At 45.1% G+C, this 25747-nt stretch overlaps 1 protein-coding gene across 1 annotated transcript in view; it reads left to right on the top strand.

Moving 5' to 3' along the window:
* The first annotated feature begins 8215 nt into the window (after positions 1–8215).
* The window catches only part of SOAT1 (sterol O-acyltransferase 1), a 34612-nt gene continuing 17080 nt past the window's right edge, over positions 8216–25747 (top strand). Inside the window, exons 1-5 of the mRNA XM_081915112.1 lie at positions 8216–8427; positions 13447–13584; positions 18717–18775; positions 21254–21399; positions 21506–21565. Coding sequence (XP_081771238.1) covers positions 13464–13584; positions 18717–18775; positions 21254–21399; positions 21506–21565 — 386 coding nt within the window. The 5' untranslated portion in view covers positions 8216–8427; positions 13447–13463. The remainder of the gene's footprint in view (positions 8428–13446; positions 13585–18716; positions 18776–21253; positions 21400–21505; positions 21566–25747) is intronic.

Raw genomic sequence — 25747 nt, 5'->3', positions numbered from 1 at the left:
TGAAGTGGAGGTTTCCTGTGTTGAACGGCCAGCGCTGCTAGAGGGCGGACGTTCTTTGGCTTGTAGGCTGCCGCGCATGCGCTGAAGAGGCGGCTTTCTTGTGTCAAAAAACAAAACAAAACAAGAATAAAAGGTGAAGGCTGGCGGCCGGCGGCGGCTACACGGGCCACATGACGAGGTCTGGCGGGCCGGATTCGGCCCGCGGGCCTTGTGTTTGACACCCGTGAGTTAAGGGATGGTGTGGGGAGATCCGCAGTACTTTTTGGAGTACCTCAGTGAAGGAGGTGAGGACAGGTGACCCCACCTAGGCCCAAAGTCACCCCCCCAAAAAAAGCAGGCTCAAAGCTTCTCAAAGCTTTTCAGAACCATTTTCTCAGCAGCTAAAAGGCATTAGCTAAGCATCAGAAACATTTCGCTCTGCTGTAACAAAGGTCACTTCTCAGGCTAGCTGACCTTGCCAAAAGGCTTCTTTTGCAAGAGCAAGAGAAAAGAAACCTATCTTGGACACGATGGAAAGCAAGGCTTCTCATCCCTCTTTCCTGGGAAGAGTCCAAAAGAGTCCCAAGACAGGAGCTTTCTGTTCATGCTCAGGAAACACGTCATGGGGCAGGACTCTTGAAGAGGAGGAGAAAGGGGAGGGAACTGGAAGGGGAATATATGCTCTGTGCAAATGGCTGTGAAGCCGTGCTTGTTTTGTGAATCTTGCTCCTTCTACCAGCCGGATGGCAGAATAAAGCTTTTTCTCCGAAACTATTCCTTGAGTGTCTGTTGACTCCCATTTCCCCGTCCCGGGCGCAAAGCTCTTCTCACCCGAGGCTAAAAAGGCTACATCCAGAAGTGTGAATGTCAAAAGGCTGTCTAAGAAACCAAAGCATGAATCTGTAACACCTATGCAACAACTGAGGGAACTGAAGTCAAGTGTAATAACCACCCTGAGACGTGAGGGTATAGGGCGGAATATAAATTCAATAAATAATAGTAGGAATAAAATAACTGGAAATAAGCTGAGCCTTTTACCATCTAGTCTAGAAGCCTGCAGCATCTACCTGAAACGTAATAACGGAACATGAGCAACTGAAGTTTAAAAGAAGCTGTGCTTGATGAGAAGCCTGTCATATCCATTCAATTTAGTATAATTATTAATAGGCTAACTGTTTCCTGAAATAACATTATCTCCTAAAATATTCCTTGTTTTAGCCACTGTGCTCTGTCAAATAAATCTTTCTTACTTGTTCAGCTTCTGTTTGAGTCTCCAAGCATCTGATTTTTACCTCACACAAGAACCCAAAGGCGTAGCCAGGATTTTTGTTGGGAGGGGCAGGCTTTTATTAGAGGGGGGGAACCTCAGATTTGTATTGATTTTGATTGATTTGGGGGGGCAGCTGCCCCCTGCCCCCCCGGCTATGCCCATGCAAGAACCAAAAGATAACCTATGGTGGTTGAAAATCTATATAATAGAGTGTTGTATATAGTTTGAATCCGCTGTAATTCGTAGACAGAGGTGCTAGGCAAATTATTTATTTGCCGGGTCTTTTTCTTTCTTTGAAATAATTTTTATTTGGTTTTACAAATACTGTATAGAATTATAACAATACAAAATACATATCCATATTTAGAGATTTTTCTGAATCTCTGGACTTCCCCTCCATGGGTCCTATTGTCAACCTTTTCAACTGCATATTATTTCATAATTCATATTTTATGTCTCTCCATTTTGTCCATAATATTTGCTACATTCCAAGTGTTCTTGCAATCCTGTTAATGTTTGCTTACAGTGGTCTCCTAGATAAATTATAATTTCCCCCCATTCTTTATTGAAGTTTTGGTCTTCTTGGTTCCTGAGCTTTCCGATCAGTTTTGTCATTTCGTCATGATCCAACAGCTTAGTTTGCTATTCTTCTCTGGGAGGGACTTTGTCTACTTTCCATCTCTGGGTTAGTAACATTCGGGCAGCTGCCAGGCCTTTTAACATACCACTAAAGCTGTCTTTAACTGATTGTGCCCAGGGATCCCACTCACTTTATTATTCTTTTGTTCTGTGTCTCTTGAGTTTCAAAACCGTGTGTGCATGGTATTGTATGAATTTGTGAGCTGCCCTTGGAGTTTTTCACCAAAGGGCAGCATAAATAACATCTTGTACTTGTGGCCATGAACATTACGCTCGTGTCCATGACTATTCCAAACGCTCAGGAAAACATTCAGTCAGGAACAAAATGTTCATATACCAGCTTTTGTGGGAAAGGATTAGCAAACGCACAGAAGAATGAGCTGTATGGGGAAGGCTAAGGACTGAGAAATTATACACAAAGAGACACTAGTTGTGGTGAATTGTAAACAGTGAAGCCAGACGGAAAGGAAATGTCAAAAAGTTTGGACAATGATTGTAATAAACAAAAACCTGCCCTTATTCCCTTATAGGGGACACAAGAGCCCTTATAGAGTCCTTTGTAGGTTTTCCATCAGTCAGAGAAAAGAACAGAGACCAACCAGAGAATATTGAGAAGCAAAGTATCTCATAAGCCTGATCTTTATTGAACTGTTGCAACAGGGTGCTCCCCTCACATGCAGGAAAGGAGGAGGACCCAGAACCCAGGTGTGTCCACCCTTATACAGACATTTTAAAATACTGGCCCTGGAGTCTAAGACCACCCCCAGAAACATCATACCTACATCACAGAAAGGGCGGTCTACAGCAGAAATCTGAGTTCGTTGTTTACCTCCTGTTTGTTTACCTCCTGTCTGGTAAGTTACCTGTTAATGCTTACTTGACTGGATACCCGGGGGAGCCTGGCCAGTCTTTTCTAATGATAAAAACTTAGTTCCTGAGCCAGGTCACAGGCTCACCCTATTCATACACAGACATAAGCTTAAGACAGGATTTGTGAAAAAGGAGACAATGGGGAGGCTTTTCCATTTGACTTTGCAGAGTCATTTGGTCAGTTTGGGAGTGAAAATGGTTCCAGGGCTGTTTTCCTGTGCTGCTTCAGACATGTGGTTTATATATTTATGTACGTGTTTGCTTGGTACATTTATGAACATTTATTATATGTATAAGACCTTAATTTTTTTTTATTTCAATGATAATTAAAATAATTACAGGCTCCATTTGCAAGAAAGAGTGGTTGATAACACAGATATATTTGACACTGGTCAGCCAAATTACATGGAGGAAGAAATATTGGGGGCAATCAGGTAGCCAGCTGCTTGAGCAAGCTGATATGTATAAATTACTGGGTGCGATGTTTAAAAGCTCTGGTTCTTGGTTTGCACATTTGAAAGCCACATCAGCCACAGCCAGTGTAACTGTAATGCTATTTTTCAGAAGGATCGGGTGGGAAGTTTGTTGTCCGGTTAGAGCTTTGTAAAACTAAACTATTCTCCCAGATGTAATATGGAGCACTTGTGTTGGCAGTACAGTGGTACCTCAGGTTACATACGCTTCAGGTTACATACTCCGCTAAGCCAGAAACAGTACCTCAGGTTAATAATAATAATAATAATAATAATAATAATAATAATAATAATTTTTATTTATACCCCGCCCTCCCCAGCCAAGGCCGGGCTCAGGGCGGCTAACAAGCAATAATAAAAACAAGTTGAATGATTACAACTTAAAAACAAAATTAAAATACATTAGAATATTTAAACATTAAAATATTAAAATGTAGCCTCATCGCAGGAGAAAGGAAAAGAAAAAAAGAAAGAGAGGGAGGGAGGGAATCAAATTGGCTCCAAGCCAAAGGCCAGGCGGAACAACTCTGTCTTACAGGCCCTGCGGAAAGAAATCAGATCCTGCAGGGCCCTGGTCTCATGAGGCAGAGCCTTCCACCAGGCTGGAGCCAGTGCTGAAAAGGCCCTGGCTCTGGTTGAAGCCAAAGGTTAAGAACTTTGCTTCAGGATGAGAACAGAAATCGTGCTCCGGCTGCGTGGCGGCAGCAGGAGGCCCCATTAGCTAAAGTGGTGCTTCAGGTTAAGAACAGTTTCAGGTTAAGTACGGACCTCCGGAACGAATTAAATACTTAACCCGAGGTACCACTGTATTGGAATTGGCATATCATAACTTATCTAGAGCTTTGGGGGCTACCTAGATCTACTCGTAAGGCAGTTGGTTAGAGACACCCTACTTTTTAACAGGAATTTTGATTCAAAGGTGGCCATTATCTTTTGGCTCAAGAAAGTTTTCCATTTGGTTTCACCCCTAATTTCATGGGCATCTGAGGACATGGGGGAGAACTCGTGGGCAGCTTTGAGGGGCCCATTTATTTCTAAGCCGGGTCTTTCATTATCCCACTTGATTACAAGGGGCTGTGATGGCACCTGTGAGAATGACTGATGTTGTGGCCAGGTGTCGCTCCAAAAGGATATAAAAAATGTTTTGCCATTCTTCCTGGGCAATAGTTCTCTTCTATTTCCTGATACGAGTTGAAATGGCTTTTTACCAAATGCAGAGTGAACACTTTACAGTTGATGGAGGTTAAGGGAACATTATGGTGCCAAGTGTGAGGTTGTTAGGGACGCGGGTGGCGCTGTGGGTTAAACCACAGAGCCTAGGACTTGCTGATCAGAAGGTCGGCGGTTTGAATCCCCGAGACGGGGTGAGCTCCCATTTCACAGTCCCAGCTCCTGCCAACCTAGCAGTTTGAAAGCACCTCAAAGTGCAAGTAGATAAATAGGTACTGCTCCAGCGGGAAGGTAAACGGTGTTTCTGTGCGCTGCTCTGGTTCGCTAGAAGCGGCTTAGTCATGCTGGCCACATGACCTGGAAGCTGTATGCCGGCTCCCTTGGCCAATAAAGCGAGATGAGCGCTGCAACCCCAGAGTCGGCCACAATGGGACCTAATGGTCAGGGGTCCCTTTACCTTTACCTATGAGGTTGTTTGATGTTGCTCAGCTGGATACCTGAAGCTGGAGAACCTGGTACACTTTCTACTGGAATGCCCCTTCTAAGAGGCTCTACCACTGAGCTATAAGTGTTGCATCTTGAAATGGAAAAACAGCACTTGCAGAAGCCCCCCGTTCTACATTTCTTAATAAAGTTACAGGAGCTCTTTCCAGCTTTGGAGCTAATCTTGATTTTGCTATTAGATACACATTGAGGAAGGGGAAACAAGGCAACCCTGAAGAGTTGTATGAGAGTGTCCCCATCTTTCCTTTCTCATACATGCTGTTTACCTTCCCGCTGGAGCGGTACCTATTTATCGACTTGCACTTTGACGTGCTTTGGAACTGCTAGGTGGGCAGGAGCAGGGACCGAACAACGGGAGCTCACCCCGTCACGGGGATTCTAACCGCCGACCTTGTGATCGGCAAGTCCTAGGCTCTGTGGTTTAACCCACAGCGCCACCCGCGCCCTGCTAAGTAGATAACTGATATGTAAATAACTTTCTTGGCACTGTCAAAACCAGACTTTAATCTACTCATTGTTTTCTGAAATCATTCCCTAAGCAGCGGTGGAGTCTGGCACACCACATCTGAGGAATATGAGCAGCAACATTGCCATGACTCTTCTCTTTCCCTCCCCAGGTCAGGCTTGAGTGCAGTGGAGCTGTAGCTGGCAGTGTTTGGTTGATTCAGGCTCCGGTGAGGGAGGCTGTCGTGGGGGCACCTGGCTGCACCCCCTCAAAAAAATGTTCCCAGGGCATGGCTCCCTCAGCCCCCCCCCCACTGCCCTAAGACATAAGTCTTCTGGATTAGACCAAGAACTCATCCAGCACTCTGTTCTCACAGTGGTCAATTAGATGTCTGTGGGAAACCAGCAAGCAAAACCTGAGTGCACCAGTGCCTTCCTCACCTGTGATTTCCAGCAACTGCGGGAGGCAGTAGAAGACAGGAGGGCCTGGCGTTCTCTGGTCCATGGGGTCACGAAGAGTCGGACACGACTAAATGACTAAACAACAACAGCATTCAGAGACATACTGTCTGTCACAGTGGAGGGAGAACAGAGCTACTGTGGCTAGGAGCTGTTGATAGCCATATCATCCATGAATTTACCCAATCCTTTTTTAAAGCCACCTAGGTTGCTGGCCGTTACCGTGGGACAGTTATGCAGTGCAATGATGGCTGTGTGCAGAAATATTTCCCTTTGTCTGTCCTGAATCTGCCGACATTCAGCATCACTAGATGACCCCAAGTGAAAGAAAAAGGCTCTCTGTACAGCAGTGGTGTAGCGTGGGTTGTCAGCACCCGGGGCAAGGCAAGTAATTTGTGCCCCCTAACCCATGGATTTGCGCCCCCTAACCCGTGGATTTGAGCCCCCTAACCCTAACCCCCAGATGTTGCACCCGGTGTGGCCGGCCCCTCCTACACTACGCCACTGCTGTACAGTGTTACCTCTGGATGCGAACGGGATTTGTTCCGGAGCCCTGTTCGCACCCTGAGCAAAACGTAAGACGCATCTGCACGTGCGCCGTTTTGAGTAACGCACTCCGTTACTTCTGGGTTGCCGCGAAGCGCAACTTGAAAACGCTCTACTTGAAGCACATTTAACCCGGGATATGACTGTATTCACTTTCTCTACATATTCTCCTCCCTCCTTCTAACAAGATTTGTTAGAACGAGCTTCATAGAAAGAATACAGTGGAATGAGCTGGGTGGTAGAGTACTTCTGCAGTTGCAGAATTATGTGGGAAATTGCAGTCAAGCATAACTGCATGACAACTGGTTGGTATATGAAGGGGCTAAGACCACGGAGTTCTTTCCCTTGTCTTAAGTGGGTCACACCCCCTTTTCTTCATAAGGAAGTGGAACTTCTTCCTCTTCCTCTTTCTCCATGTAACTGACAAAGGAAAACATGTCCAAGCTTAGAGCGCATGTTTGAAATCATCTTTCTGTATTTTCTACCCAAAGGTATTCTGCCTGTGTTCGCTTTGCTGCTGCTTGGATAAATGCATGAATCTGACCTTTGAATCTGTAAGTAAAGCATTTTTAACTTACTTAGCAGTGTGTGGTCTGTTCGTTGCAACAGGGGCAGTGCTGGATGCAACTAAACAGGATATGAAAAGGGTCTCATGGCCCACATTCCCACGGTACACTGCTGCTTTACTTTTGTGAGTTTAAACTCTGCTACTGGGGCTCTCCCCTGCTGGAGAGTGAGTTTAGGCCCACAATTTGAATCCAGGCACCCAGCCATTCTTATGTTATTTACCTCCCTCCGCCCCCACCTGGTAGCAGGGATTCATAATGTTTGATGTTTTACTTTGTTTGATGTTTAAAATTCCTGGAAGCCATCCAAGGTGGCTGGGGCAGCCCAGTCAGATGGGTGACATATAAATTATTATTATTATTATTAAAGGTAAAGGATCCCCTGACCATTAGGTCCAGTCGTGACCGACTCTGAGGTTGCGGCGCTCATCTCACTTTATTGGCCGAGGGAGCCAGTGTACAGCTTCTGGGTCATGTGGCCAGCATGACTAAGCCGCTTCTGGCAAACCAGAGCAGCGCATGGAAATGCCATTTACCATCCCGCCAGAGCAGTACCTATTTATCTACTTGCACTTTGATGTGCTTTCGAACTGCTAGGTTGGCAGGAGCTGGGACTGAGCAACGGGAGCTCACCCTGTTGCGGGGATTTGAACCGCTGACCTTCTGATCGGCAAGCCCTAGGCTCTGTGGTTTAACCCACAGCGCCACCCGTGTCCCTCTTATTATTATTGTTATTATTATTATTACCCTCCCACAAATTCAGGGTATAGGCAGTGGTGGTGAATATGTTTTCCCCCATCAGTGCTCACCTCCATCAACAAAGCCCCAGAGATTTATTGTGTTAGAAAAGTGCGCATTGTCTCTATTTTCTGGTCCAAGAGTCTTTTCTACGGATTGCTTACATTCGGTGTGAGACTTTAATAATAATAATAATAATAATAATAATAATAATAATAATAATAATTTTTATTTATACCCCACCCTCCCCAGCCAAGGCCGAGCTCAGGGCGGCTTACAAGCAATAATAAAAACAAGTTGAATGATTGCAACTTAAAAACAACATTAAAATACAACATTAAAATATTGAAATGTCGCCTCATCGCAGGAGGAAAAGAAAAAAGAAAGAGACTTCAAATGTTGACTACAGCCTAAGGAAAATTAATAAATGAACACAGAGAGAGAACCAACCCCAACGAGGGCGGCACAAAACAAAGTGTGTCTCTTCTCCCCCAACCTCACACAGGGATTTCTGGTTTTGCGACCTCCCCCAGCAGCACGTGCGCGGACACCGCCTTAGGCTCCCCTCGGCCGGCCAGTAGCCGGAGCCTCCTGCCGGTGCGCAGCGCCGTTTCCTGTTCCCTCCGCCTCTCCTTTCGCCGGCCCGCCGTGACGAAGGCGGAGGAGGAACCCAGCCATATAGCGGCCGCTCCTGCCCTTCCCCGCCGCGGGGGGAGCTGCAAAAGCCGGAGCTGGAGGCGCAGGCTGGAGAAGAGACGCGGAAACGCAGGTAGGCGCGCCGGGGATCCCGGTGATGGAGGGACCCGGAGTGGGGCGAAGCGCAAGGGCCGGGAGAGGGGGCGCAGGTACCCCACCTGAACCCCCCCCCGGTCGCCGTCGAGAGGGAGCGATGGCGTGCGGGGAGGGGGAGAAGGGCGCAGGGAGCCCGTTGGCCGCCCCTTCCTCCTCTCCTCCTCGTGCGTAAAGGGAATCCAGAAGGGCATTTGCCGCCTGACCCTGCCCCCCTCTCTACTCACGAGTCAGCCACGTTGGATCCAGGGGGATTAATTGGCCAAATCAGTGTGTAAAGGAGGATCGGGGGTCTGGCGAGTTCGCGAGCTTTCCGCGAGAGTCCGCAAGGCTTCCTGATCCCCGCACCATCGTTTTTCGTGCACGGCCCATAGCGAGCGCATGTGGTCCTTCGGAGCAGGAAGCTCAATGGAGGAAGCGGATTTACTCGGAGGGAGGCAGAAACGGCTAGGGGGAATCCGGGGCAAAGGGCTTCCTTTTTCCCACCCGCGTTGGAGAATTATTTAAGCTTTATAGAATAAGAGCTTAGTGGGGGGGTTGTTTGTTTGTTATTTTTTAAGGTTGATTCCCTCCCAAGAGGTTGCGGTTCGAAAATGAATGATGGTGTACCCAGAGTGGGGAAGATGTCAGAGGGGAGGGAGAAAACTTAGGCAGCGATGAAAAGAGGGAAAACAGCAGCCAGTTGGTGGCACCTTATAAAGTAACATATTTATGGTGGGACCGGACACCAGAGGCCACTTTTTATCAGGTGTGAACTGCTCCTATCATTTCTCAGACTGAAGATAAGCAGTGGCATCAAATGACAAAGCAATGCAGAAAATACAGACTGTGCTGATTTGATCCAAGCTTTAATTCAGTTGCCGGCAGCCTGTGGTTTTTTGCATTTCGTTGCCATTTTAGACCACTGCTTACCACACTTTCTCTCTCCATGCCAAACTGAGGATAACACTTCATGTGTCTATTCCAAGACAGCTTATGCACTGTTAATCTATTACTCTTTAAGGGTCATGAGTGGGGGCAGGGGATACCTAAGCTGCTCAGGAAATGGATCAGAGGACCCTGGGGTGGGTTAGAGGTCCTGGATTCCAAACCATTGGCTATCTCTGACCCTGGGAGGGTCCCAGAAGGATAGGAGATGGGAGACACTGGGGAAGGCAAGAGTAATAAGGAATGCTTTGCTGTTGGGTCACAAATGCAATTCAAAGCTGATGGGCTGGAGACACAATGGTAAAAGAGATATCTGGAGAAGTTATAATATGGATCTTGGCTGAAGTACAGTGGTACCTTGGTTCTCAAACTTAACCCATTCCAGAAGTCCCTTCCAAAAAGCAAAGTGTTCCAAAACCAAGGCATGTTTTCCCATAGAAAGTAATGCAAAATGGATTAATCTGTTCCAGACTTCAAAAAACAACCCCTAAAACAGCAATTTAACATGAATTTTACTATCTAGCAAGACCTTTGATCCATAAAATGAAAGCAGTTAACAATGTACTGTAGTCACACAATCAATCAGTAGCTGTACTGGGTTCCACACAGTCACAAAAACAACAAAAAAGCCACAAAAACAGCAAAATAAAGTTGTTTCAGCACCGTGGATAACTAGAGAAGCTCATGAGTGGGAACTGAACCTCTGAAAGGGGTTCTTCAAAAATCTGACGCAAAATGCTCATTCCCTTTCCACAGAGGAATTTATAGGTTAAGTGATTCTACAAATTGCAGAGTAACTTGCTCTTGGCCATTTTCTTAAGGACTGCTGTCCTAAGATCTAGATTAATTTTGCTTTCCTGGAGTTCAAACCCTCTTTGTGATTGTAAATCCCCAGAGGTGGTAGATATTGAGACCCCGTGCCCCTCCTGCACCTTTAAAAGTTCCTCTCTGTTTCTGAGGTGATGGCCAGCAGTTGTCCTTTTTCTACCTGTTTTAGTCATTTGGAAATTCATCTAGCTTCTTGTTCCTAAATTATACACTGTCACATCTTTTTGTGGTTTGATCACATAGCACCCTATGACTACCAGTGCATTCTGTTACACTTACCCCTCCCTTGTTTCCTCAAAAATGCAGGTTTCCTGGAGTTCTTTCAACTTCTCGGGCTCTGATTGACTGAAAAATCCAAATGGTCTAATCTAGCATCTGCATCAAATTGGAGCTTTCTCAAATCTTTGAAATGCCTTAAAAATAGACTTTTGTGGCTCTTAAAAATTATAGTCAAATGTCCTTGTTTAAAAACAAAGCTGCTTTAAATGAAATTTGAATTCAAGGCAGGGGAGTTCAAAGTTTTCTTCCTTCTATGTAGGAAGATCTGAATTACAAATGGGAAACTTTAATTAAATCAACTAATGCTGAGTTGGTGTGGTGTTGTAGTGACCATGGAGCTGAACTATATGGGTCAGGAAATCCCTGGTATAGATCTTGGGCCTGCCATGAGCTTACTTTGGAACCTTAGACAATCATCAGTCTCTTGCCCTTCACTTCTCATATGCAAGACATGGGATAATAATACAGGCCTACCTTAAAAGGTTATAGAATAGGAGCAAGAAAATGTATGTGAAGTATTTTGAATATTCTAAAATGTTATTTTGATGGCTACATAACTGTTATAATAATTGGTCTTGAGTTGAATTTATCCTGAACTAGACAACACAGTGAATTTCCAGAAGTGATGCTAAATTCCACACGAAACCAGGAGATCTGTGGTTGGGTCCTCCTGTTTTATTTATTTATGCATCCATCCATTTATATCCTGCATTTTAAAATGGGGCTATGGTTTCTGGTTGAAGCACCACCTCCGGAGGATGGAGGGTTGCCACATGCTGTTTTCCAAATATAAATCCCTCTCCCCACCCTAGTTGCTGGTAGCCTAGTGTGAAGTAAGAGTGCAGGTAGAAATGGCTAGTGGCACCTTTGTATCTCCAACATCTTGTTGTTTGAACGGAAAGCTCTGAGGCATGCAAAAACTCCTTTAAGCTCAGTTATTGCCCTTGGATTTTCTGTGTAAAGTGAATGTCTGTAGTTGGCAGTTAATAGAGGTATTGTAGTGAGTCAGATGGTCCATTGTTTTCTTAATGCATGGCTACATTAGTAGTAACTGGGGCCACCTGGTTCTATAGCCTGACATGCAAGAGAAGTGGTTTTGATGAAACTGGGCTGAGGAACGTTCCACGTTGGCAGCTTTTATTTTTCTTAAAAGTCTTTAAAAAAAATAAAAAATAAAATAAAAAAATAAATAAAAATAAAATAAAAATAAAATAAAAAATATAAATAAATAAAATGTAAATAAAAAAATAAAAAATAAAATAAAATAAATAAAAAAATAAAAAAATAAAATAAAATAAATAAATAAAATAAAATAAAAAAAATAAAATAAAATGCAGATAAACCTGACTTAAAATGAATTAAAATCAACAGACTTAAAATTCAGTCGTAACCCTTGATTTCAGTGGGTCTACGGCCAGTGTGACTTGGTTAGATATATCCTCTTCTTCTGACCTCAAGTTTTTAAAATTATTAAGTGATGCTTGGTAAACTATTTTGAATAACAATACTTGCAGATAAGTGTGGAGAGTCTGCTGAATGGAGTTTGACATCTATCATAAGCATAAAACACGACTCTTAAATAGGCTTGCAGTAAACCATTTGTCGCAGGTGGCGCTGTGGGTTAAAGCCTCAGCGCCTAGGACTTGCCGATCGAAAGGTCAGCGGTTCGAATCCCTGCGGCGGGGTGCGCTCCTGCTGCTCGGTCCCAGTGCCTGCCAACCTAGCAGTTCGAAAGCACCTCCGGGTGCAAGTAGATAAATAGGGACCGCTTACCAGCGGGAAGGTAAACGGCGTTTCCGTGTGCAGCTCTGGCTCGCCACAGCAGCGATGTCACGCTGGCCACGTGACCCGGAAGTGTCTCCGGACAGCGCTGGCCCCTGGCCTCTTAAGTGAGATGGGCGCACAACCCCAGAGTCTGTCAAGACTGGCCCGTACGGGCAGGGGTACCTTTACCTTTAAACCATTTGTCTGATTGCATGTGGCAAGTAAAAATTGCCTGGTGTACTTTTCCTATGGTAGGAAAGGTGAGGTAGTGACCAAATATGCATGTCAATAACTTGTTTTCTTCTCCTCTTGTGGTAAGAGCTAACAAAGCTGGAAACCTTTAGTTACGCAATCACATTTTCTGGTTTTATCTGAACTAGGAATTTCTGGTTGTCAGCTTTGGAACAAACCAGCTTATTAAACTAGTGTCAAACTTTGACTTAATTAATATCCTGGTGTGTGCTGAGGTAGTTTTCTTATTTGGATGAGATAGAAAACTATCGTTATTTGGATGTTTTATGTTTTAATCACAGCTTGGGCAAAGGGCTTGTTCATGTTTTGCTGATTAAGCAAGGATCATCAGAATTGGCGGCAAAAAAGTGTTGTGTATGTGTGATTTATCCCTCTAAACTGACATATCACCTTAAACGTAAGGGCTGCAAGTGGTGAAATCTTACCTTTATGGAAGATTTCCTTTGACGGCATTAAAGGAACAAAGATAATGTCAGAAAACATTTCCTGCAACTTTTACCTTCATTAATACTCAACCGGAACAAGTCTTTTGAAAGATACAAGTTTAAGGCAGCCTTTTTAACCATACATCCTGAGATGTTGTTAGACTACAAGTCCCATCATTCCTAGCTAGGAAAACAAGTGGTCAGAGATTATGGGAGTTGTAGTCTAGCAACACCTGGGGACCCAACCAAGATTGAAAGAGGCTGGTTCAGAGAGTGAAGGGAACAGTTTGTGGTTTTGAACAAACCCTATCCTCTACTTTCACAACTTTCATCAGCCTGAAGTGGTGTATTTAGAAATGTTTTCTGGCAGCCAGGAGGCCTAGGGACTTGTTTTGTAAAAGAAAGAAGCACTGTGCTTCTTAGAATGATTGTAATTACCGGTATACATCATATAATAAAGAACGATAAGTGCATGGTCATAAAAAGCTGAAGTACTTCATACAAGTAAAATTTGTCCTCTGCAGTGTGTTAGCCTGACACCATGGTGGGTGAAGAAAATATCTCCGTAAGGAATCGCCGATCAACCTATGAGACTGCAGAAGAGAAAGAAGACTTGTCAAAGAGGCATGATGCAGACTGGTCTTTCCCACAATCAAGCAATGGTGAGATTTCTTCATCAGTAACTGCAGAGATCTTATCTGATTTAGCAGATGAAATGATAATCAGTGGAATGATTTTAAATCTGCATGTGAACAAAAGATCTGAAGTAAATATGAATCCAATTGTTTCCATTGTTCACCGTGTTCAGTGGGTTTATTCTGAATCAAACTTTGTTGACTACAACCCACTGCATGTATCTTTGGTGGTGTAGTTCAACATGGTACTCAGCCAGTTCTGAGCGTGTTTGCTTTGTGCTAATAACTTGACCTTAGCACTGTATTTGTTCCCTGACCTGTTTTCTTTTAGCTGTGTGCCAAATTTGTGAAGCCAGCAGAGGGGATTCTTCTAGAGAACTTTTATGACCTGACTAGGAAACGTATCTATACCTAAATTATTCGTGTTGTAGTTTTTGTTTCAACAGCTACCAGATATTTGCCTCAAGATGTGAATACTGGCATTCATTGCTAAGCTTGTTTACTCAAATTCAAGCTGGGTGTGAAACTGCCTTCTACTGACTTGGACCAGCAGTTCATCTGACCCAGTACTGCTTTCTCTGGCAGGCAGTAGCTCTTCAGGCCACGTTATTGTGGTCGGGTGGGATTCCACCAAGTCTTTGTGTGCACAGAATGAGGTCCACTCGCCCAACCAGCCTTTCCCTGCCCACGGGCCTTAGGTTGCCAATCCCTGGTGTAGATGGATTTATGAGATTTCTTCATCAGTAACTGCAGAAATCCTATCTGAATAAATATAATAATTTATCAGTGGATTTATTTTGAATCTGCAAATGAACAAAAGTTCTGAAGTACAGTAAATACGAATTCTTCCTCCGTTCTTAAATAATGGATTGTTTCCAGTGTTCACCATGTCCAATGGGTCTACTATGAGTAAAACTTTGTTACATGTATTTTGTTTTTCCAATCTTTCTGGACCTGTTGGCACATCTGTAAAGTGGATTAATTGTTGTGTTGCTACACACATCCTACGACAAAGAACATCTTGCAAACTATTTTATCATTTGTGATAGGAAAAAATGCTGCTTTCAAGCCAGGTTTCGGTGTGTGGGTTGTGGGTGTGTAATATTGTGGGTGCCTGGGATGGCCTCTGCTGAGTCGTGCACTTAGGGTTGTCATATCAATGACGACTGGATTCTAACCATAGCTGAGAACTGAAATGATGAATTGAGTTATTATGAATTTGCATAGCTGGCAAATTGTGTTTTCAAGCTGTTCCTGTTTTCTATCCTCACAGCACTCAACTTTGTAAGCTCAGTCCTGTTTGAAAGCTCAGACCCTGTCTCCAGGGAACAGGACCTTCGAGAAGCTGAGTGAGGGCCCTTAATTGTGGTTTGTCAATCTCAAAAAAATGCCAAACCATCTTTATATTTCCTTAGCCATGGGTTGGCGTGATGTCTGAAGTGAGCCGAAAGAGGCTTTTTTTCCTGGATTGATTGATCGATTATTTATTTATTTATTTGACCACTTATTCCTAAGTGGGCCTAACTTATTATTAAGCGGCCCTGTTCTTAATTCAGCACATTTTTTGGTTCGGATAAAAGGTCTAATGAGTTTTTAAAAATCCAAGCCTGATGTGAAGACTCTGCCTCAGTTCGCATCTCGTTTTATGTCATTTCTTGGGTTTTGGGTGGAAAGAAGCCTTCATGGAAACGGAACGTTCTGCCCCTGGAGTTTGATAGGGGATTGGGCTGGTGTACCGCTAAAGATAATATGCAAGGGTATGTGTTCCTGGAAGCGCTTTGAAAATGCCATTGTCCTTCTCTCAAATAGTGTTGGATTTCAGCTGTGACTAATCTGTCTTGAGGAAAGCATGTGGGATCTTTGTCTTGTAGTCTGGGACTTGCAAGGCCATTGTAATTTCCCAAGGTGGAGGTTACTCCAGGTCATTCCTTAGTGTTGCAAACACAAATGATATGTCAGAAGAATGAATGTGCAGGGGGAAATTGAAGCCGAGGAGGAAGAGGACATAGTTGGTTAATATTAAACACAGGGTCATTTGTTTTTTTTCTTTGGAAAGTTACTTTTCTTTCTCGCTTCCCTCCTGCCTTTCCCATCCGTTCAGTGGCTTGTCACTACTATTTACATACGTCACAATTACACAGTTATTTTTAGCCTGCTTTTTAGGCAGTGGGGGGTCCCAAAGTAGCTTTCATACACTCCTCAATTAAAAATGAGCATCAGTGAAATACTGTTAAAATGACCACAAACAGCTAGTCAAATATCAAGAGAAAGTATAGGTAAGTCTTTTTATATAACTCATTAAAGCCAGAGTTTCCTTAATGCTTGGACTATACTATAAACACTTTGGCAAAGAAGAGAGATCTGTGATGTTGCTTCAGATAATGTTGTGTGTTGCAGGTAACTTGGTACTCAGCCAACTCTGAGCGTGTTTGCCTTGTGCTAATAATCTGACCTTAGCACTGTATTTCCCCCCTTAACTGAATAGTTTCTCTTTTAGATGTGCTTCAGCTCTGTGAAGCCACTGTAGGGTATTCTCACTAGTGCTCTAGTTTTACCTGGCCAAGATACAAAACCATAGCTTACTCCTCTACATTGTACTTTTTATTGAAAGAGGTACCAGACATTTCCCCCTGGGTGTGAATACTGGCATTCATTGCTAAACATGTTTACTCAAATTCAAGCTGGGTGTGAAACTGTCTTCTACAGTGGTACCTCAGGTTAGGTACTTAATTCGTTCCGGAGGTCCGTTCTTAACCTGAAACTGTTCTTAACCTGAAGCACCACTTTAGCTAATGGGGCCTCCTGCGGCTGCCGCGCCGCCGGAGCACGATTTCTGTTCTCATCCTGAAGCAAAGTACTTAACCCGAGGTAATATTTCTGGGTTAGCGGAGTATGTAACCTGAAGCGTATGTAATCCGAGGTACCACTGTACTAAGTTGGACCAGCAGTTCATCTGACCCAGTACTGCTTATTCTGACAGGCAGTTGCTCTTCAGACCACCTTATTCCACCAAGTCTTTGTGTGTGCAGAATTAGGTCCATTTGCCCAGCCAGCCTTTCCCTGTCACGTAACGCATTAATCTCCTCTGGAGGGTTGGGGGAGTCTCCTCAGAACAGGTCTAGGGGTCATGCATGGGGAAGAGAGAGGGAAAAGTGTCATTGCACGAGTGAACCTCATACCCCACAGACATACCCTACTTAGCACTATGTTGAATTCCGCCCATCATTTTCAACTGGAGATGCCAGAACTTGAACCTGGGGTTTTCTGCATGCAACACATGTGCTCTTCCAATGGCCTGAGCTGTGTCCCTCTGTCAGGTGTACTCTCTAGTCTGGGCTCAGTAGACTGTATATGGGTTGGACCCACCACCCCATTCGCAAAAGAGGACACCAATTTGCATGTGCTTTATGTCATATTCCAACTTATGTCCCACTCTGGGTGGGGTGGAGACCTGAAAAAATAGGTTAGGGGCGAAACACAAGTAATAAGATGTCAAACAAACAAAATGTAAGCTTCCTCCAGAAATCTATTTTCATACTAGGCAAAGTTTGACTTGTTGAATTTCTGCAGGGAGAGTATTGTGCCTGAGAAAGCATCAGCTACAACAGCTCCAGTCTCTTGTAGGAAGGAATTTAAGGAAGTTGGGGGGTGCAGATAAGCAGATTGCAGCACAACATGGGGTGTGTGATCAATTGCTTTCCCACCCTGGGAGTAGTTGTTGCTGGTGTGAACACTTATTCACGTCAAAAGCTCACCCCTTTTTTAATTCAAGTAAAGAAAAGAGTTGTCATGTGACCTGGAATAATAACCTTGCTATAATGATTTAAACTTCATAACTAACAAGAAATACTCATGGGATGCTCTGGTTGCTTTTTGTCAGTTTAATTCTGAGTTTATCCAAGTATATTGTTTCCAATTTGAACCATTTTGTCTCATATAGCAAGCTAAATAATTCACATAGCAAGTTCTTCATTTACCAAACCAGCAGTTTAAGCACAACCGCAGCCATTCCCTGCACCTTCTTTCATACTTAAGAGCACCTCAAAACCAAGCTAAAGGGAAATTCATTAATAAAAGGGATCTTTATTTATCCTTTAGTAATATGAATGTTCCCTTCACTAGTTTGGGCTGGAATTTAATTCAACATGTGCCCACTAAACTGATAGAAAGGTCAAGAGTTTCTTCTTGTGATGATGTAATAATAAAATAGACCATGAGTTCTGCAGTTTGTCACACTGGTTTAGTGACTCATTTCTGACAAATCTGGAAGAACATTAGTCAATTCAACTTTCTGTCCTGTGGTTCCATCCAAGTTTGGCAATAGGTTGACTATGCAGTCTTGCATTACAGAGTTTTTAATTATATATACACGACATGTAGCACATATTAATGCTGACCTGGCACAAAAGCCCATTCTATATGTACTCTCTGGGTTGCTGGTGTAGATCAGGCAACCCTTCCTTGCCTCGGGCCGGTGTCCCCAGCGATGATCATGCGGAGGGCAGGAGAGCGCACGCTCGTACGCGGTCACACATGCTAGTTCCTACGCACTTTTGGGTCAGAGGAGCACCGGAAATAGCATTTGCGCATGCGTACAGGCACTCCAAGCCTATTTCCAGTGCACATCCGGTTCGGAGGAGGCCCATGCGCATACACACAAGCTATTTCTGGTGCTCCTCCGCCCCAGAAGTGGGTCCCCACGCCAGCCGGTAAGAGCGGGCAGGGCGGCGGGGGTCACCATGGGCCGGAGTATACCATATATACTCAAGTATAAGCCGACCCAAATATAAGCCGAGGCACCTAATTTTAGCACAGCAAACTGAGAAAACCTATTGACTCGAGTATAAGCCGGTTCACCACACCACAAACCTGGTGGTGGCAGCAGTGGCGGAGGAAGAACAAGCAGCCTGAAAGTGCTCCTTTCGGGCCACTTATCCCTTCACCGCCGCCTGCCTCACTCGAGTATAAGCCAAGGGGGGCTTTTTCAGCATTAAAAAATGTGCTGAAAAAAACAGTTTATACTCGAGTATATACGGTACACTAAATTTCCAGTTTGCATACTTTTCCTGTTTTGCCTTTCATACTTGTGGAAAACTTATACCCAGTATTTATTGTCTTTATCATTTACATTACAATAACGATTTGTTTTTTTCTCTTAGGTCGTGTTGACATTGACCATTCGGTCACTCGAAAGATGCAACTTTTGGTGGAAGCTGAGGTAAACCTATCTGAATCGTAGTTAATATGAGTTGACAAGGAGGAATCCCTGGATAGCAAAAAACAAACAAACTCCCATCTGTGACGGATCTATGCATAGTAAGGGCCTGTTAGAAATCCTAAATCCTGTAAATTGGGAGTCACTGAGTCTGGGACTGCTGAAAGATTTCCTCAAATGCAAAAATCGTAAACAATGCTCACTTTGCTGTGAGCTCTTTTAAACTATCTAATCATGCTTCCTGAGAATATCAAAACTAGGGCTTCTGATATTTTATTTTATTTGAACTATTACAGTGCTTTGTGCTTTTATTATCCCCAGCCCTTCAAATGTTCATGCTTTTGTCTGATGCCTTAGAAACCTTCAGCTGCTGTTGTAGGGCACAGGAGGTGGCTGGGCTGCTTTCCTCCTCTAGTCTGTTAGCAAGTGGGATGCTTAAGGAATTCATTCTTTGTGAATTCCAGTATGAATAACCTGATTTGGTTTGGTCCCCGGAGGCACACTCCATTGTCTCTTGAGACAGATGGATGCCAACAATAACAACCTGATCTGCACCTCCTGGCCAGATTGAAACTTAAACCATTCACCCACTTCCACCTTTCTCAAATATTCCAGCTCTTCGCTAAGAAAGCATATCAAAATGCATTTAGAAATCTTGTGAAATGTGTGTTTAATTGTATTAAAAGAAAAAGCAGGAGAAAACAGAATTGTGAGTGCATGAGAAATCAGATAAGTTCTCAGATATTTGCTGTTGTATGTGAAAAATAAAACTCTTTTATTTTAAGAAGAAGAAAGTCTCACAGACTGGCTATCCATCACTAGCCAAAGCATTGCTGCTCATATTTAGTGCAGCTAGAACTGCAAGAGCTGCATATCCATGTTTTGGTAAAGTGGGACTGGAAGGCTGTGGGATTAGGCTGTTCCTGCATGCTACTGCTTTGGACTGTAGGGAGGATTCGCAGGCGGCTCTGAAACTATTGCTGGGTACCCTTTTGAGTCTTTGAACTTATCAGGAATTAAATAGTGGGAAGATGGTGGAGAAGCTTCCCTGGGAATCGGCTTATCCACCTACTGACTTTTTCCTGGTAGTGAGCAGATAGAGAAGAGCAGGATACATCTTCCTAGTTTCAGGTGGGGCAGCAGCGAAGCCCAACAGGCCTTGCCAGCATGTCAACTGCCTCAGGGAAAAGGAGCCGCAAAGTCCTTTCCTTTTGGGGCTGTGTCTGCAATATGTGAATGGATAACAGCAGGTGACCTCTTTCCCCAGGCTAATTCCCAGGGCTACATTGAAAGCAAGAACTCTGTTGTTGCTCAGGTGCTGTTTGCCCTGTGCAGCAGAAACCCTGTAGCTTGCTTTCCCTTCTCTTGGTTCTTTCTCTTTGTTTATTTTTCACTCTCTCTTGGCATCATTCTTTGTTGACTGTGTGGAGCTTGGCAATGGCAGATCAATCAGCCCTTTAATTTGTAAACAAACAAACAAAACACCCTGTACTTCGTGAACACCCTGCGCTCAGCAAAGCAGCCAGGAAACTTCCTATCACACTTGTTTGCTCTTCTTAATGTCAGCCATCACAGCTTCTGTTTTTTAATAACTCTGGAAGTACAAGAATATTCCTCTCTGCTGTTGCTGCCCTTGCCCCTGCCGCCCAAATAAAATGCCACATCAAAGCAATCTTAGTGCTAAACTTCTAAAAATGCATGGGAAATCCTAAGTGAAATGTGTTTCCCTGTTTAATTTCTTTAGACATTCTTCCCTCCATTGGGAAGAGTTGTGAGAGACCTTTTTCTTGGGTTCTGCTGGCCAGGGCACCACCTCTGAAGCAACTTCATTAAATTGTTAGCTGTTCATTTTTAAAGAATCTGTGTGTGTATGGTGGCGAGTTAACCAGAACTGAGCATTTTGTGGGTGACCATGGTGCCTTCTTATATCCTATTCTCGGACTTGTCAGCTTTCCTTAAATTTAATAGACTAATAGAACATGTTTTGCATATGGTTGGTATTTGACTAGTAAAACAAAAACAAAACAAAAAGCTCCTGCAAAACAAGTCAGTTTTCTGATCAGATTTCTGTCAGATATGAGTAAGTTTATTTGTAAGCAAGATGGGAGGCAGCTAGGCTAACTATGATTTTCTTAAAAAGGCTCTGCAGTTGGCTACTTTGCTTCCTCATTTTTGGGGAGCTGCTGATGGGTGGCTTAAACCAGGAATGGGGAACCAGATGTTGCTGGACTAGGAAGTCCTATCAGCGCTGACCATTGTCCCCACTGGCCGTGACTTTGACTGGGGTCCAAGAATATGTTGTCAGTTGTCAGGAAATGAGACACGTTCATGATTTGTTGTTAGCATGGTGTTAGGAAGTCAGCCTTGCATTTGAAGGTAAAGAGTCACATGCCATTTTAGCATGCAAATACCAGCCAATACTTAACAATTATACTTAAGGTGTTCTCTTTTCTATTCCTTCCGCCCTCCAAATTTTATCAGCAAATGAAGCCAGCTTTCATGCAGCGGATCGACAGCCACTTTACAGAATTCGCGAATGGCTTGATTGCAAAGTCTGTGCAGCTTGAGTCTTCGCCCCCTGCCTTCTCAGCCACGTGCTCAGAGAAAGACGGTGGCTTCAAAAGCAAGTATGTTGGTTCTTGGCTGAGCCTGAAGCAGAGTCAATTTGTTGATTTCTCTTTCTTTTTTTAAAAAAACTACAACTACTCTGCTGAATATTTGTTCTTTTCACAGAGGATCAAGAGCTCCTCCAGAACATGGAAAAGTTTTTGTTGCTAGAAAGTCTATCTTGGAGTGAGTATGTTAATCAGATTGTAAATTTCACTAGTTCCCTTGCTAAAGTTAAAGTTGCCTTGATCCAGTGGGTGGCTTGTCTCCCTATCTTGCTTCTTCCTCCCAGTGGATCCCATTCATTTTTATACTGTGTAGACTGAAAGCAGGTATTCCTAATCTTTTTAAGTGCTCCAGTCAATTGGCTATTGCACATCCCAGATTCTAACATGGATATGGCTGTTCTGTAGAAACTGATCTACAGACCAGAAGTGTCTATTGCTAAGCAATCCAGCCTCCTCATGGGTGGTCTGGTTCTCCAGTAAAGTTTGCGCCTATCTAGTAGTAAGGGCTTCACAATGAGCAAACAGGTGCCCTAATAGAACCAGGCTGGTCTGTCCATCTAGCCCATAAGTATCTACTCTGACTGGTAGTGGCTTTCCAATGCTTATTGCAGTGGCCTTTCCCATGGCAATTTACCCGATCCTTTTAAACTGGAGGCTGGACCCAGGACCTTCTGGAGGCCATCTGTCCATGAGTTCCTCTTCCAAGGTGTAGCAAGAGCTTTATATGCAAATACAAATACAGTGGTGCCTCGCAAGACGAAAAGAATCTGTTCCGCGATGCTCTTCGTCTAGCGGTTTTTTCGTCTTGCGAAGCAAGCCCATTGACAGCTTAGCGGATTAGCGCTACAGCGGTCTAGCGGCTTCTAGCGATCAGCTGTTAAGCGGCTTAGCGGCTTAGGAAAAGGGGGGGAAGCGGAAAAAACCCGCGGGAACTCGCAAGATTTTTTCGTCTTGCGAAGCAACCCCATAGGGAAATTCGTTTTGCGAAGCGCCTCCAAAACGGAAAACCCTTTCGTCTAGTGGGTTTTCCGTCTTACGAGGCGTTCGTCTTGCGGGCCACCACTGTATGTAACATTAAACTTTGGTACTACTGCTTGAGGAGTCTGGGAGGAAGAGCAGATACTAGTTAGAATTATCCATACTTGGAACTCCAGCTCTAAGCAAACCAGTCTGCTAGAATTGTTGCTGAAAAGCACTTCAGTTTTGTCTGTTTTCCTTGGGAGCAGAATGCCAGTTTCCCCTCCATTCTTGAAATCCATCACGTTTCAGGGACACAGTCCTGCAGCACAAATGCTCAAGGTCTAGATGAGCATTAAGATGTGCCTTGTTCCAACTCTGGTAGATAAGAACGTTATTGGTTGTTTTACTTGGCTCAGTTGAAGGTCCTGTCAGGTTGTTGTTTTGTTCCAGAAGATGCCTACCAAGATATTTTGTTGATTTGGGCACAAAATATCCAATACAGTCGTATGTTGGATCTCAAATGCCTTGGCTCCCGAACAAATAGGCTCCCAAACAATCGAAACCCGGAAGTGAGTATGCCGGTTTTCGAACATTTTTTGGAAGCTGAACGTCTGGCACGGCTTCCGATTGGGTGCAGGACGCTCCTGCAGTCAATCAGAAGCTGTGCCTTGGTTTTCAACTGGTTCCTGGAGTCAAACGAACTCCCAGAATGCAATCTGTCCGAGAATCAAGGTATGACTGTACTGGCAATTGTTTGGGCTTTCCTGATCCAAAACTGTTGTTTCTGCCGGCCGTTCATTTGGGCTTCTTTCTTTCTTTCTTTCTTTCTTTCTTTCTTTCTTTCTTTCTTTCTTTCTTTCTCTCTCTCTCTCTCTCTCTCTCTCTCTCTCTCTCTCTTTAGTGTATTTTTATTTAGATCTTGTTAATAAAATATGGAAAACACAAACAAATTCTTGCTGCAAAACCAGACTTTGCCATGTTAATCCAGAATGTATTTTGCAGTTTAAATTTTATTTCCTTCACCCCCAATATGTCAGTAAAACTCCAATTCGCCATTCTTTAAGTCAGGGGCAGCCAATATGGTGCCCTCTAGATCAGTGTTTCCCAACCTTTTTTGGGCAAAGGCACACTTGTTTGATGAAAAAAATATCGAGGCACACCACCATTACAGCCCCGTGACGTCAGCGCGCAGCGTCACTTGAGCTCCTTCTCCTGCTCGTTCAGGGCCGCAGTGGCGTAGCGTGGGTTGTCAGCACCCGGGGCAATGAAAGTAATTTGCGCCCCCTAACCCGTGGATTTGCGCCCCCTAACACTAACCCCCAGATGTTGCGCCCGGTGTGGCCGGCCCCCCCTGCACCCCCCACGCTAGGCCACTGATCCATAGCTAAAAGCAGAAGTCGACAAATGTGTCCTGTTTTTTGCTCTTCAAAATATGGCAACCCGAAGACCCCCAGGGACCGTCCAACCAGCCTAGGAAGTGTGCTCTGGTCGCGGGGGAGGAGACACGAGGCATTGCCATCCACACCTGGAATTGAGGAGGAGCTGGAAAGGTCCTTTGGTTTCACACCCAGGACCCATTTTTTCTCTCTTCTTTTGAGAAAGGGGTGGGAAACGGGATTTGGAGGGTGCATGTGTGCGCGTAGCTGAGCTCCAGTTGCTCTGGGCATTTCTGGACGGCGCCGGTAGCGTCTCTCCTAACCCCTCCCCACCCCGGTCTCCACCCCCCCCCCGCCCAAAGGCTTCCCCCTACCTGGCCAAAGTTCCACCCGAAGCTGGAGATGCGGTTCGCGCTGCCCACGAAGACGACGCCGAACTCGGAGAGGACGTATTCCTTGTGCTCAGCGCAGCGGCGCAGCTAGCCGCTCAGGGGCCCGGGGCGGCGCGCGCGTCCTGCAGCCAGGGGCGAGTGCCATGGGGGCGAGCCATGGCAGGGCGCGCTGCGTGGAGCCTCGCTGCAGCCTCCCCCTCAGCTGTAGGGAGGCTGAGGCGGTGGGCAGAGGCCAGAGCGGAGCTTGCGGGCAGTTCGCCCACAGACGCATGGCTCAGGCACGCTGCAGGCGCCGAGGTGTGGCGCCCAGTGCCCCCCGCCTCGCCTAGCTACCAGTGGCATAGGAAGGGGTCTGCGGTGGGTGCGGGGCTGAAAGGACATGCAAGGCTCCATGCTGCTGCCCGGACATGCCGGCCTCCTCCTCGTCCGCTGTCTCGCGCTCCTCCCTTTTGCGCGCGCTGCCCCGCCACCGCCCCATTGGCCGGGTCCTGTCAGCTGATCCTGTGTTATTTCCTGTGTGTGTGTGTGAGGGGAGAATGGAGAGAGAAACCTCGGCACCGCCACCGCGGAGCCGCCCCCGGCTCGACGCGGATCCTCGCCGCCGCCGCCCCGCCTCTCGCCCGCCTCCCTCCCACGGCACACCAGGCAAGGCTCCGTGGCACACTAGTGTGCCGCGGAACACCGGTTGGGAAACACTGCTCTAGATCAGGCTTCCTCAACCTCGGCCCTCCAGATGTTTTTTGGCCTACAACTCCCATGATCCCTAGCTAGCAGGACCAGTGGTCCCAGGGATGATGGGAATTGTAGTCTCAAAACATCTGGAGGGCCGAGGTTGAGGAAGCCTGGTCTAGATGATGCTGGACTGCATCTCCCATCAGCCCCAGACAGCATAGCCAGTGGTCAGGGATGATGGGAATTGTAGTGTGGAGGTCACCATGTTTTCTACGCTTACTTTAGGTGAAGGTTGTGAATCTTTGTATAAAATGCAGTGGATTTAACTTGTGCCATTTTCCCACAGGCATAGTGTTCCACATAAAATATGAAAACAGTATTGGGGACTTTAAAAAATGCTTTGCAAGCTGTAAACATGCAGCTCCCATTTGGGAAATTGTTAAGTTCTTCTTGACTTCCTGTTTAATTACTTCATTTTCCAAATTCCCTTTTGCTAAATATAGAGAATAATTGTATGAGCAACTGCTGAACCAAAACTCCCTATCCTCTGGGATGTGAGACAAGGGCAACACAGTGGGGGACAGCTTCTTGTGACCCATGGGGCATAATCCACTAGGAAGTTATCCTGTGCAAGCCCCACATTAGAGGCTGTGGAAGAACTGCTCTTGTGCAGCTTCCATTCAGCTGAGCAGGAGAATTTCCCAGTGGGTTGTACTCCACAAATAAGGCTTGTGTGCCTGTGTGCCACTTAGATTTTCTGTCTCTCCTGCAAAGTGTTCCTCAAGACAAGGCTTGTCATGATCCTAGTTACTTTGGTAGATGTAATGTGGAACCATCAACCAACAATATAGGTTTCTCACTTCTTTTATATACTGCCTAGGACAGGGGTCGGCAACCCGCGGCTCCGGAGCCGCATGTGGCTCTTTTACACCTTTGCCGCGGCTCCGGGGCGGAGGCGCA

Source organism: Podarcis melisellensis (genome assembly GCF_964234715.1).
Source record: "Podarcis melisellensis genome assembly, chromosome: 6".
NCBI classification, from domain to species: Eukaryota; Metazoa; Chordata; class Lepidosauria; order Squamata; family Lacertidae; genus Podarcis; species Podarcis melisellensis.
This window is presented reverse-complemented; position numbering and strand designations above follow the sequence as displayed.